This window comes from Hipposideros armiger, unplaced genomic scaffold, assembly GCF_001890085.2.
Source record: "Hipposideros armiger isolate ML-2016 unplaced genomic scaffold, ASM189008v1 scaffold_155, whole genome shotgun sequence".
NCBI classification, from domain to species: Eukaryota; Metazoa; Chordata; class Mammalia; order Chiroptera; family Hipposideridae; genus Hipposideros; species Hipposideros armiger.
In genome coordinates, this window is record NW_017731505.1 from 528,097 (window position 1) to 542,321 (window position 14,225).

The 14,225-nt window shown below is 43.8% G+C and overlaps 1 protein-coding gene across 7 annotated transcripts in view; it reads right to left on the reverse strand.

Moving 5' to 3' along the window:
- Positions 1-14,225, reverse strand: part of FRMPD4 (FERM and PDZ domain containing 4) — a 748,742-nt gene that overhangs the window by 87,016 nt on the left and 647,501 nt on the right. For all 7 annotated transcript variants that reach the window (XM_019651209.1, XM_019651211.1, XM_019651210.1 and 4 more), the window contains 2 exons: positions 9,665-9,825; positions 4,557-4,659 (listed from right to left, as the gene is read on the reverse strand). In XM_019651209.1, the coding sequence (XP_019506754.1) occupies positions 4,557-4,659; positions 9,665-9,825 (264 nt within the window). The remainder of the gene's footprint in view (positions 1-4,556; positions 4,660-9,664; positions 9,826-14,225) is intronic.

A 14,225-nucleotide genomic window follows, 5' to 3' on the forward strand; every position in this document is an offset into this window, starting at 1 on the left:
TTTCATTTTCTCAAGAAAAAAATATAAATTTCTATAATAGAGCAATCAAATAAGAAAAATAATCCACAAAGAAACACAAATGTATCTGGAAACAAAAAATGATCCATGAGCAAATGCTGCAATGGGAGAAAAAAAATAAAAACAAAAACCAAGTCTAAAGCACTTAGGCAAGTAAATGGGTGCCAATTTTTAACGAGAGAATTTTACAGTGTTATTAAAATGATGAGTGTTTTTCCGAATTTCTTTAGTGGCTAAGGAAATGGGATATTTTATTAAACAGAAAGGGAATTTATCTTGTGTAAGATATAGACATTAAGACACATATCGGCTGAGAAGCCCAATAAAAAAGAGATGATTTTATAAGAGCTAAATTTCTAGGTTAGTACATGTATGGCAGACAGATGAGTAAACTGATGGGAAGGCACAGGAAATTTTTCCTGCATGAACTTTTTCATTAGCGAGAAATCCATTACTTCCAAATTCTGGTTTAATGAATTTGAAGGTATCAGTGACAATAAACACTCCACAACCAGCTGCATTTCATCTTTGTGAATTGCACTGTGTCATCGTACTTAGATTTATTTGCTTAAAATGAAGTACCTTGTTACTTTTAGAAAGATAAATGTATTGCCCTGAAATTAAAAGGGAGTGTGTTTTAGGATCACATGTTCACCATCTCAGTAGCATCCAGGGCCTATGTGTTTTTATCACTAGCAAACTCCTTTAAATCTGACAACTTCTCCAAGCCTACAATGTCAGGGCTCATCTGTTTTGAGGAGGTCCGATTTGAATAGACGTCACTATTCCGTGTAGTGTAGACTGTCAGCTTCTTGAAGGCTGGGCTTTGTCTCCTCCAGCCCTCTGTATCCTAGCTCTTGTGTCCTGCATATAGTAGGTGCCTGATGAATGTTTTCTGAGGCATGGATTCATTAGGTCACAGTCAAACTCGCAGAATTTAGAGCTGGAGGATGGCTGGGGCAAACCATCGAAGTCTGTAGTTTTTGAAGAGTGCTCTTCAGAGCCCACTCACTCATTCAACACATTGTTACTGAGCACTTCCTATGAGCCAGGCATGGTGCTAGGTCATGGGCATATGGCAGGGGACAGCACAGACCAGGTCTCTTTTCTCATAGAATTTAGAATCCAGTCCACATGATTCTACAAGCTACATTCCAGATTTAAACTGTGTCCTTGTGGCCTATCACTGAGACACTGGCCAAGGGATACTCAGACCACATTGTAAAGCGAGCTACAAACAAGTGGGATTCCCCCAGAATTTTCTAGAAGGAGGCAGCGTGATCAGCTACTACCAGCCACTACCTCCTCCTCTTCATCCCCCCTCCTTCCCCAGCCTACAGAAGAAGGCCAGGAAGAGTGGAACAGAGAACCATGGCATTGTCAGAATGGCCGTGATCTGGTGAGAGTTTGCTTCCTCCCCTCTGTGATGAGGTCAAGTGGACCTCTTGAACAGTAGCTGGCCCTGCTAATGGCTTAGCCGAGAGATTTGGTCGGCCAAGCTAGCAGCAAGAGTGCGAAAGAGCCTGAGCCAGACCTCCCATGTATGTTACTGTGCGGTGGGGTGGCTCCTCAGGGGGCCCTCCTCTCCTGCCACCAAAGAACTCACATATGAGTCTCACAGGACAGCCAGCATGCAGCTACTGGTGACATGAAGACAGTGGACAGCCAACGCTAGGTCAGAGGAGCAGCCACTGTTCCCCAAGAGAGGACTCTACTTGCAGGCAGTGACGCAAGAAGCCCTCAGCTTTCTCTCTCCTATTCCCCTTCTGACCTCCAGCCCAGAGTGGCCAGGCGTGGGGAAGGCAAAGAGAGACTTATGGACCTGAAGTATTTCATATTTCAGAAGCATGCATGGGGTTAGCTCAGGTGCTCAGAGCGCAGGCTCACAACATCAAGGTTGCCGGTTCAAACCCCACATGGGCCGCTGAGCTGTGCCCTCCCCAACTAGATTGAAACAACTACTCAACTTGGAGCTGATGGGTCCTGGAAAAACACACTGTTCCCCAATTAAAAAAAAAAAGCATGCATGCATGTTTTCCATTTCAATCTATTTAAAACACCACCTTGTCTTTATCAAATATGTGGGACTCTTACAGTAATCACAACCCCAGAGAGAAATTCTCTGTGTATATTATTCAAGGTTTTAGTTTAATTGGGCTTAACCAAAGAAAATGCACTCAGTTACCTTACTATCTCCTAAAGCAGGGCTTGGTACACTTTTTCTGTAAAGGACCACAGAGTAAATATTTCAGTCTTTGCAGGCCACAGGTCTTTATGCAAGTATTCAACTCTGCCATTGTAGGGAAGAAGCATTCTTAGACAATACGTAAATGACTGGGTGTGTGGCTGCTTTCCAATAAAACTTTATCTGTGAACTCTGAAATTTGAATTTCATATGATTTTCATGTGTCACAAAATATTCTTTTTCTATTTTTTCCAGCCCTTCAAAAGTGGTAAAAGCCATTCTTAGCTCATGGGCTGTGCAAAACAGGTGGCAGACTGGATCTGGACTGTGAGCTGCCATTTGCTACCCCACTTTTAATTGGTTCATTTACTCAACAAATATTCATTGAGCTTCATTACATATGAAGTCCTACAGAGACTTTTGTTTACAGAGATACCACTTTCTTCCCCAATGCATTAAACCAGAAGAAAAAACCAAAATCTTTCTAAATGCCCCTGGAAGGATCGCTAGGAAATGATCACACTTTTAGATAGCTTTTTCTCCATCTTTGTCCTGCAGCAGGCAATTCAGTCTCAGCGAACCCAAACACAGATATTTCATCTCCTCTATCATCCTCTAGGCATAGAAATCAATAGGGCTGATCACAGAGGCGTGTGCCTAGGGGAAAACAAAATGGCCAAGTAACCTGCCATCAGGCCCAAACATGGCACTCCAGGACGCCAGCTCAGAAGGCTCACAGCCTGCCTGGAAGAGGTATGTTCCCACTGACACCCACACACATGTCAAGAGAGAAGTGGTTCCAAATAATAACATTGCAGCTCCCTCCAAGGCCTCAGAAATATGAAGTCACTCTCAATTTCTGTATTCCTGGTCCACAGGAAGATTGGAGGTGTTCCCAGGTGGCGCTCCCTATACAGGGTGAATCTGACATGAGCCTCAGTGCCGGCTCCTGGATAGAAGCACCTGTGGGGATTTGGATGACAGGCACGACTTTGCAGCCAACTTTGAAGGCTCCATTATGTGAAGCCTGGGCTAAAGCAGGGTGACCGACTGTTCTGGGACTGAGGGGTTTCCCAGGATGTCACTCTCTCTGTTCTAACACTGGAACACTTCGACACCCTACAAGTGAGCTCCCTCTATTTCTATTTCTCTATTTGCTCATCGTGCTCTCAGTTCTTCCAAGGATGCAAGACCATCCAAAACTTCTCTGTGAAGCAGAAGCTGAACTAGGCCCAGGAAAGAACTTTCTGCAGAAAACCCCAGAAATACTCCACTTAATGCCTCTCCCAAAGTATAGATGTGCTTTTTGTTATGAGAGCAGAAATGGTAGAAGATTTCCTTCTCAGTTTAAAGTGTTCTGATGTGTGTATCCCTTTCACATATAGGCACAACTTCATTTGGAAAACTTCTAAAGACCCCTTTTGTCCTAAATGCACAGAGCGAGTGTCACTCCAGTAGGCTTCTGAGGAGATTCTTGACTAATATTTTAATATCGAACAAAATATATTTTCTGATGCTCCATTAAGAACATCACATAACAAATTATTGACATCTACGATAAAACTAAACCAGTCAACCAAGTACATTGTTAAACTGTGCTAGATTTGACCCAATTATCCTTGATGATTTCAAAACTCACTAATGAATCACTCAGTCAAGTATGAAAACCCAGCAAACTGTATGTTTTTGTATCTGTGGGACTATGTATATGAAATTACTCATGACTTAATCTAAATTCAGGTAATGCATTTTGATCTTCTTGGTTATGGAATATCAATGAGTTAGTAATTGTAGAAGGAAAACGCAACCTTTGGATATAGTGATGGAAATAAGACTTCCCTCATTGTGGGATATAAAACTGAAAGTAACAAAGGAACACAACAAACAAAAACTCATAGACACAGACAGTAGTTTAGTGGTTACCAGAGGGTAAGAGGGTGAGGGGGAAGTAAAGGGTAAAGGGGGTCAAATATACGGTGATGGAAGGGGAAGTGACTCTGGGTGGTGAGCACACAATGCAATATATAGATGATGTATTATAGAATTGTACACTTGAAACCTATGTAATTTTACTAACCAATGTCACTGCAATAAATGTAATTTTAAAAAGTCAAAAAACATTTCAGCTTTAGTCTATGCATCCTGAATGCTAACACAGAGTTAGCAATTAGGTGCTTCGTGTTTATGTGTCCTTTATTAGAGGTCAGCGTCACCAGCATTTTCAAGGTGAATGTGTGGGCTTGTGTTTCTGCCTTAAACTGGCCCCCAGCAAGCCCTTCTTCTGCCCCAAGAGGCCTTTGCGCTGTGCAGCAGTCTTCTCGGCAGGACAGGGCACCGAGATCGAGTTACCCACCTGACCAGGTCGATGACCCGCTCCCTTGGTGCAGCGCTGACTGGCTCATCGTTAATCGTTACGATTTGATCTCCTGGGATCAGCTTGCCTTCCGAAGGGCCACCTAGAGACAAAGGAGAGTGAAATGTGGGTGAGACCATCGCTAATCATCGGCAGCATCCTCTCCAGCTCATGATATACTGTGAGCAAATGGAGCTATAGGCAAAAACAAACCCCATCCCAACCTGGGTGTCAGCTACAACCATGCTTCTCAACCCTGCTGGGATGTTAGAAAGAACTAGAGGGGCTGCACAAGGCCGTGGCTCAGGCTAAACCTTGGCCAATTAAATCCTAATCTTTGGAGGTGGGACGCAGGCAGTAACATTTCTCTAACATTTCGCAGGCAAGGTTGAGGCTCAGTGGCCTGGCAGCGCTTCTCACACTTAAACAGGCACATGAGTCACCGGGGCACCTTGTTAGCCTGCAGGCTGATTCACTAGGTGGGGAGGAGTGTGAACTGAGGATGCATTCATCATAAGCTCCCGGGGGCTGCGTGCGCATGTTACTGGCCCACTGACCAAACTCTGAGTAGTAGTGAGGCCCTTAAAAGATGGTATTCCCCCAACAGGTAGCCAAAACAGTCAAGTTGATGTCCTACAGCCAAATCGACAACAACCTGGGCACACTTGGAGCAGAACAAAGTTGTATTTATTATACTTATCCTTTGCAACTAGGGAGAGAGCACACTGTGGGGAATTGGAAGGCAGCCTGAATGAGGGTGTCAGGGAGGACAGCTAGGGCTTGGCCTGTATTATGTGCTTTGGGGAGGGTTCAAGGAAGCGAGGGTCTGCTCTGAGGAAGTTGGGGCAATTCTATTGGGTTGTTGGAAAAGTCATGATGCATTTTTGCAACGAAAAAATACGTCATGACTTTTCCGACAACCCAATATCTGAGCATCTTCATAATCTTTGTCTGAAAGGTGGGAGAAAAGCAGCAGATGTAAAGTCACTCGTGTCAGGCTGTTAGGTCATTCTTGTCATGTGGCCTGACTGCACGTGCATGTGTCTGGGCTCACATGTGATTACAGAGGACTCCTGTTTGATCTTGATCCATCACGGTCACAGCGTGGCCTTGTCTGATATTCATGTTCAGTGAAATTGTTCATGGTCAGCAGGACAGCCAGGCCCAGTTGTGAGTGCCCGCCAGTTCTCGATGACAGGAGCTGCTTTTCTCTTTCAGTTGTTTTTCCAAGGAAGAGGTAGAGAACTAATATTTGTTGAACATTTATTATGTACCAGGCAATTGGCTAAGTGTTTTGCCTAGTAACCTCACTGAATATTGTCATCCCTTCCATACAATGAGATAACTGAAGCTCACACAGGCTAAAGAATTGGCTGGGAGGATAGCACTGGATCTCAGTTTAGGTCTGTGGACTCTTCCAAGTTCAGGGAGGCCAATATCTCTTTGGAACTTGGACCTATAATTCAAAAGCTGGTCACTGCCAGGTCTCCTGACATATAAAATGAAAGCCATAACTGCACGAACCACACAACTATATGAAGTAAAACCTATAAACAGATACTTTGGTTATCTAGAATATCCTCACATGTCTAATGCAATTACTTTCTGAATAACGATGTGGTGCTAGGATTTTAACTTTATTTCCAGAGGTCTGTCACTGGCTAATAGGAGCAGCTGAAACATTACTGCTTCAAACATTGTCACTATTACTTTATTTAGAAATTGAAATAAACACTGCAGACCCAGAACATGGAACTCAAAGTAATTCAGTTGTTCTCCACCCACCTAGACGCTTGGCATATGGGTCACTCAATCTGGAGCATAAACATATCTTCTTTCTTGGGAGTAAGTTGGGGGGCAACCTTAACATGGCCCCATATCAATGATAGAAAATAGTCATTTGAAGATGTGGGAACTAAGAGTCAGTGTTTGCACACATAAGGAATTCTGAAAATCACTTGGGAGACTTTTTATAACTGTTGGGTCATGTGCAAGCAATCACTCCAATTCAGTCAAACAAATGCTTAGAAATCAAATGCTGGTCAAACACAGAAAGTTTTTCAAAACAATTATTTGGATGATGAGTGCTAATGACTCTGATGAGAAAAGCACTTGCCAATTAACCGGACATTGAACCTATGTTTTTGGATCAAATGGAAATATTCTTGTTGAATCAAGTGACTTGAATAAAAAATTCTAGAGATATAATAGCAACATATAGTTCCTTCCAAAATGTGCAGTGGTGGCACATATCCGAATTGTCTCATGCCCTTTAGTCTGAAGGCTGGGTTGTCTGGTATAGAAAATCTGGTCATGTCGCTGAAATCACTGGGGACTTCAGTAGAGTCATTTTTATGACAGACACAGTTTATTTGACCAGAATTTTCACTCATAAAAATGACTGGAAATGGTACTCTTTGACCTCTGTTTTCACTGTTTTATACTCTTCTCAAAATTGTCTAACAGTAGGTGTTAGTGTCTGAAGCTAAGGAGAGTTGAGGACAAGGAAGGGAAGAGGTGGAAGGAACAGTGAGGCAATATAAGAAACTGAAAAGCAAGACTTGAAATCTGCAGTCAGCTTCCAGGAGGACACCCCCTTGAGAGAATCTCATAATCAGAGATGATAAAATATCCCACTATTACAAATCAGCATGCCAAATGTGACCCCATTTCGGAAAAAATAGGAGCATGCACACACATATAATAATATCTGTATATATGTATATATGATACATAATACATGTATATATGTGCACAGAATTGTCATACTCCGTGCATACGTTAATAATGCTTAATTCTCAGTAGTAGGAACTCAGGTGATTTTTTTCACTTTCTCCTCTATACTCTCTACCATGTATTATTTTTTGTATAAAGCATATGTATTATTTTATCATAAAAAGCAACAAATCTCTTTTATTTGGAGGATAAAATTCTCAATTCCGTCAAGCTCAACAACCCCACACCGAGAACTAAAATATGATCTCTGGCTAATGAAATCCACAGCTCGGCAGGCAGAGTAAGAATTTGTGTGGTGAGGCAACGGGAGGAGAGCAAAGGAAACGTACTCTCTGCACGAGTCGAGAGTGGTTGTATTTGTGGTGCTCGCCCTGGGGTATATTATGTCAAAATAATAAAAAATGAAAAATTAAATCAACTTTAAAAAAAATCTATATTAGTTCACTTAATTGGCTTTCATTTCCCTTAACTAACAAGACTCAGCTGGCTGAATGTTTTAGTTTAATAATAATAAACATTATGGAATAAGTATGTACCTGGCCCTCTTCTAATGTATTTCATTCTCTCCCTAGATGTACAGAAGTTACATCTAACTGAAATGCAGGAGAGTTAACATGGAAGCTAAAAAATCTAACAAGGGGCAGAGGTAGGATTCAAATCCATCAAACCCAGGCAATCTGATGCCAGAGTCTGTGCTCTTTACCCCTGAGCTCTGTTACTCATTTTCTAAACCCTGGGGAGAAACAGCATAGAATGTAGTTCCCTGGGGAGAAACAGCATAGAATGTAGTCTGAAGATAAATCCAATACAAGTGCATTAAAATAAGTACATAAATACAGTAAAACCTTGGATTGCGAGTAACTGGGTTTGCGAGTGTTCTGCAAGACGAGCAAACATTTCTACTACACTTTAACGTGGTAAACGAGTGATGACTTGCAATATGAGTAGTTTGTTTCCAGAACAAATTATGCTCGCAAACCAAGGTATTACTGCATGTATAATAAACAAATAATTAAAAGAGCGTTGTTTCTAGAAAGGCAAAGGCAGCCCACTGCAGGCAAGCGCATCACCGTCCATTATATTCAACTGTGTTGAATAGTGGAACACCTGTATACTCTTATGAGAATGACGTTAATTATCTGACCATATTGTAGAAGGTAAGAGATTTGTCACACACTGTATCCATCAGTGTTTACTGTATAATCAACCACCCACAAACTCAGTAGGGTCTCCAATAATCATTTCTTCTCATGCTGATGGGTCTTTAGTTTGGCTGATCCAGGCCAGGCTCAGCTGGGCAGTTTTGCGTCACACTGCAGATCAGGCTGTACTTAGCTCTAGGCTGTAGGCTGGCTGCCCCATGCGTTCATTTTGGGGCTTAGGCTGAAAGGGTAGCAGCCACTTGAGGGAAATTCTTATGGTCATGGCAGAAACCCAAGAAACAAGCTCAACTGCACAAGCATATCTCAAGCCTTCGCTTATGTCATCTTTACTGATGTGCCAGTAGCCGGTCAGTTACCTGGTCCAGCCTAATAGCAGTGGGGTAAGGAAATATCTTCTGCCTCTAGTGGCAAGAGAGGGGAGTGCATCTTTGTAAAATAATCCAACCACACCCATGATTAGATCCTACAGTAACTTAAATAACACTTCCTGCTTCTTTTCACATTTTTTTTCATGCGGGAGTCGAACCGGCAACCTTGCTGTTAAGAGCGCATGCTCTATCCACTGAGCACCCGGGCGGCAGCTCAGCTCAAGGTGACAAGTTCAGTCCCAGCCACGGGTGGGCGTAGCCCACCATCAAACAGACAATCTTGTCATTAGGAGCACGTGCTCTCTCCAGCTGAGCCATCCTGCCATCTGTTGGCAGCTCAGCGGCAGCTCAGCTCGGGCGCAGCTCGGGCGAAACTCGGGCGAAACTCACTGGCCCATGTGGGAATTGAACCGCGACCCTGTTGCTCAGAGCGCGTGCTCTTAAGCAAACGCTTAACCAACTGAGCCACTCGGCTGGCCCCTTCTGCTTCTTTTCTTTTTCCACCAAGGAGATCATCAGGAGCTTACTGAAATATAGTCCAGTGCCCACCTCTTATTTCCATTCACACATTAAGAAATGGGTCATTTCCATGGTTACAAATGATGGATCAGTGTTTTCCTAAGTCAAGCTATATGAGTATAATAGATTTGGCAGTCTAAACCTGGTTTGCAGAGCCATTTCTGTCCCTCTGGTGGTCTGACTCTATCCAGGTGTTGGGACAACTCAACTAGCCTTCGCAACCTGAAACAGAACAGTACGGAACCTGTGAAACTGAACAGCAGTCATTCTGGCAGTGTGATGGATGGTCCCAGGAGACCCAGGTGTGGGGTTGGGTGCTTACCTGGTGTTACTGAGCGAACGACCACTGGCTTTTCACTCCCTGCCACGAAACCAAATCCCAGGACAGGGTCCCTCCTCATCTCCACCTTCCGCGGAGCCGGAGGGATGATTTGGCAGGTCTCTAACCGAGGGTCATCAAATGGGATTGCCTGTGTCATGTGACTGTGGGAAGAACACACAGGAGAGAAACAGGCATCAGTGTATGTGGTAGGCAACGGACTGGTAATCACACTGTCCAGTTTCACAACCTTCCATCCTCTATTTGGTAGACAGTGGGAATGGTGTGGGGAGATCGCTCATGTTTCTTGCATGGTCTCCTTGGCCCTTGAAAGCTCGAGGCCCACTTCTGCTTTAGGCCTTTGCACTGGCTGTTCTCTGAAACAGAAATGTTTGTCCTGCAAATATCGGTATGGCTCATCCTCACCTCTCCCAAGTCTCTGTTCAAATGTGACCCTCTTAAAGAGGATTAGCCTGGTCACGCACTTGAAAATTGCAACCCTGCTCCCCCCACACCGAGATCCCTTTACCCTCTTCTTCTTTTCTTCCCCCATAGCACTAATAATCACTTGCTGATGTGCCATGGAATATACTCATTTTAATGCTTATTTTTATTGTTTTGCTCTCCACGCTAGAATGTAGGCTTCATGAGGGCAGGGAAGTTTGTTTCATTCACTGATTTATCCTAGGTGCCTAGAACAGTGCCTGGCATAATTAATAATTATTAACTATTTAATACATAATTAAATTAAGAAGTAGAAAAAATACTTCTTTATGGAAAACTATTATTTATAGTTTTATAAATTATAATACATGCTGGGAATAAATCTCAGAATTATAGGCATTAAGTAGGTAATGTGTATGGCTTCTGGCACCAGTGAAATTGAAGTGATGGGGATCATTTTGGTGTTAACAGGTTATCCTGGTAACAAATACAGTTCATTTCTCCAAAGACGCTGAGAAATTAATTCTTGGCATTTCCTTTCTGGAGAGATTTTCAAATGATTTAAATGAATCTTTTTGGTAACACTGAAATTTCAGAAGTCTTATCAATAATCTAAGCTTGAGGGCCGGCCGAATGGTGCATTGGTTACGAGTTGGCTTGGGATGCCAGCTCTGAGCAGCAGGGCCCCGGTTCGGATCCCACATGAGGTCCAGTGACACTGTGCCCTCTACAGCTAAGATGGTGAACAATAGCTCAACCTGGAGCTGGGCTTCCGTGAGTCGCCGACGACGGCGTAGGCTGCAGTGGGGTTGGCCAGCAGCGGGCATCACTTTCGTGAGCCACTGTGAGCTGCCGTAAGCGGCTGTTCAATGGCCAGCGACCGATCTGCCTCACCCGGGAAGAGCACAATGATGGTGCCAACTTGGGCCAGTGAAGCAACGTCCTCCACAACTAGACTGAAGAACAAAACGACAGCAACTTGTCTGTTCCCCTTCCCCGATTCCCCAACGCTGTTCTCCTTCCTTAATACCCCAAAGAAAATCTTTAAAAAAAAATAATCTAAGCTTAAAATGTGCATAGCACTCAGAAATTTTCAAAACGGTTCCACAAATATCTCATTTGAGCCACAAAACAACCTTGCGAATGAGGGAGCAGAGACGGTATTATTATCTACATTTTCCCAGTAAGGAAACAGATCAAAATAGTGGCTTTTTGTCACTCAGGGCCCATGGTTGGTATGTCAGAGCGTCGGGTCAAAAGCCAACTCCTGTGACTCTTACCGAAATCTTCACATGCACATTGCCCAACGAAGACTTCTTTTGAGGGAAGAGTTATTAGTTTGAACTCTAGAAATCTCCTTAAAGTAATGTAAGCCAAGATTATTCGAATGACATGGACTTAATCCCATTTTCTCTGTCTAATCTTCTTCAATAAGTAAAAGCACATCATTTTTAAATATGTTGAAAGATGCTGCTCTATATGCCATCTGGACAACATATTGTTCAAATGTAATAAAGAAAGGCAGGGAAGGAGGAATCCTGTTGTCCTTCTGTGTAATTAATAAGAGTTAAGAAAAATCAATGAAAACCCTGCAGGATCTGTCCTTTCGGCATATATCACTGACGAGGAAAATAGAGTTTAAAATCCCTTTGAAACAGAAAGGAAATGCCTGTGCGATTTAGCAGCTTGTGATCTGGAACTCGAGGGAAAAGAGAAGTGCTAGTTGACAGTCAATATGTTGTGTGCCACGTGCCGACACTCACCTGTTATCTTATTCCACCCTCAGAGCCCCCTTACGATGGAGCCAGTTGAGCCCACCCAACTCCTCTTTGCCAATACCGAGAGGGGAAGAATAACTGGGCCGAGGTCATGTCATTCTCTTCTCAGGTGTAAGCCAGGTGTGATTCACACCAGGTCTTCTGATTCTAAGCGTCAGGCGCTCGACCAGCTACATAATTTGCAAGGACAGTGAAAAATGAAAATGTGGAGCCTGATGATTAAGGACTTCTAGACAGCAGAACATGAAACTCAGCCCAGGGCCCTGGTTCTGTCCCCAGTGTCCCACCAGCATTCTATAAACACCCACGCTCAGAGAGGAGGCATAATAGGGACATAGGGGAGGGGCTGTCTTATGTGAAATTGCAGGAGTTTGCGTGGATCTAGAGATAAGACATGGCTACCATGGTGGTGCATATGCTTGGGATGAAGGGAGGTGGGCAGACCGCAAATGGGCAGAAGGTCACGTGGAGAAGCCTGGTAGTCCGAAGAAAAGAATTCAAGACCCTGATTAAACTGGCAAAACCAATGCAGAGTGAACCCCAGTATCTAGGACAGGAGCCTCAAACAGGGCCCTGGGCACGGAGGGGCTGAGACGCAGGGAACAGGTGGGGAAGTCCAGGCTGGGAACCAGGATACTGGGAGGACCTCTGATGTTCCTACAGCAGGCTTCACGGGCAGGAACTTGACCCCCTGGCAGTGATCCCTCCCAGGCCTGAAACAGGCTCGGCTGTGTGTGCCTGGGGGACAATGGGGCCATGTGGGAGGGGGGCAGTGTTCTGTCCTCTTGTTTCTTCTGTAAGAGAGCTCCAGCTCAGAGCACATAGCTCTTGAGCTACCTTTAGAAATGAGTCTCTCCTTTTATCCCCAGATGGAATGAAGGAAAAAAGGGAGAGGAAATCCACATTCTTAGATTCTGGCCCTGAGCTCTGAGTTTCTCTATAATCCACAGAGGCCATATGAGTATTCTACATGAGGAAGGCTGTAGCGACTCGCTAATGGTCACATGTGTTGTGGAAGAGAGACTTGAACCCTGGTTGGCATAACTCTCAATTCCAAGTATAAAGATGGGACCGGGGGAGCCTTTCCCCCTGCTGTTGCCAGTTCTGTAAAAAGCTTCCAGCAGTGGTTCCCAAACTTTTCTGCACATTAGAATCACTTAAGAAGCATTAGAAAAGTTCTAATGCCCAGGTTTCACCCCAGACCAATGACATCAGAATATCTGGGGATGGGAGCCAGGATTGATTTTTAAAAAGATTCCTCAGGTGATTCCAAAATGCAGCAAGGTTTGGGGACCATTCACCTGTCCAGGGAAGGGTGGGTTTTAGCACGTCTTCTTGATAAAGAACAGAGGACCCAGTGATATCCCGATTACCTCCTCAAGCATCCATTGTAAATGTAAGTTAAAATATTGAAAATAATATCCTCTTTCCACTACATGATAAAGTAATAGTCCCTACTTTTTAATTCATCATTCATTCAATAACTATTACAGTATTACTTTATTAATACCTGACATTTATTAAACACCAATTTTATGCCAAGCATTTTTCGAAATGCTTTCCATGTGTTAGTTAAGTCTCCAAAACAACTCCATAATGCATTCATTTAATCAACAAATATTTATGGAACACCCACTGGCTTCTCATTTCTGGGAATACAATAGGAACGAAAGCAAAATAATAAAGTAAAATGTTCACTCTAGTTCAGAGACAGAGAATAAACTAATAAATTAGTAAAATTTATGGCATATCAGATCATTATAAACACAGAGGAAAACAATGCAGGGAGGAAGGCTAGAGAGCTGCTGGGTGAGGGTGTTGCAGTGTGATATCAGGGGCTGGGAAATGCCTGAGGGAGGTGCATTTCTGGCAGAGGGATCACCAAGTGCAAAGGTCCTGAGGCCTGACTTACCTGGTGAGAGCATGCCTAAGGGACAGCCAGCCCAGAGGCCAGTGCAGTGGAAGGGAGAATGGGGGGGGGCTGCAGGCTGTGAGGGTGTGGTAAAGAAGGGATGAGGGGAGAGCCAAAATCACACAGGCTCTTCAGAGGACTTTGTGTTTTGTTCTGAGTGAAAAAAAAGCCATTGGAAGGTTCCGAGTGGAGTACTGTGATAGCTGCTCTACTGAGAACAGACAGAAGGGGGCGCTGGTGGGAGCAGGGAGGGCATTTCATGGCCCATGGCATCAATCTTGACAAAATATCATGGTGGCTTGGACCACAGTGAGAGTGGCAGAGATGGCAAGAAATTGTTGGGTTTTTAACATATTTGGAGGTCACTAGGACGGAGCAGGGGTGAAACTCTTACTCTGGAACCTTCTTCCTGTACATACAGGGTGTTCCC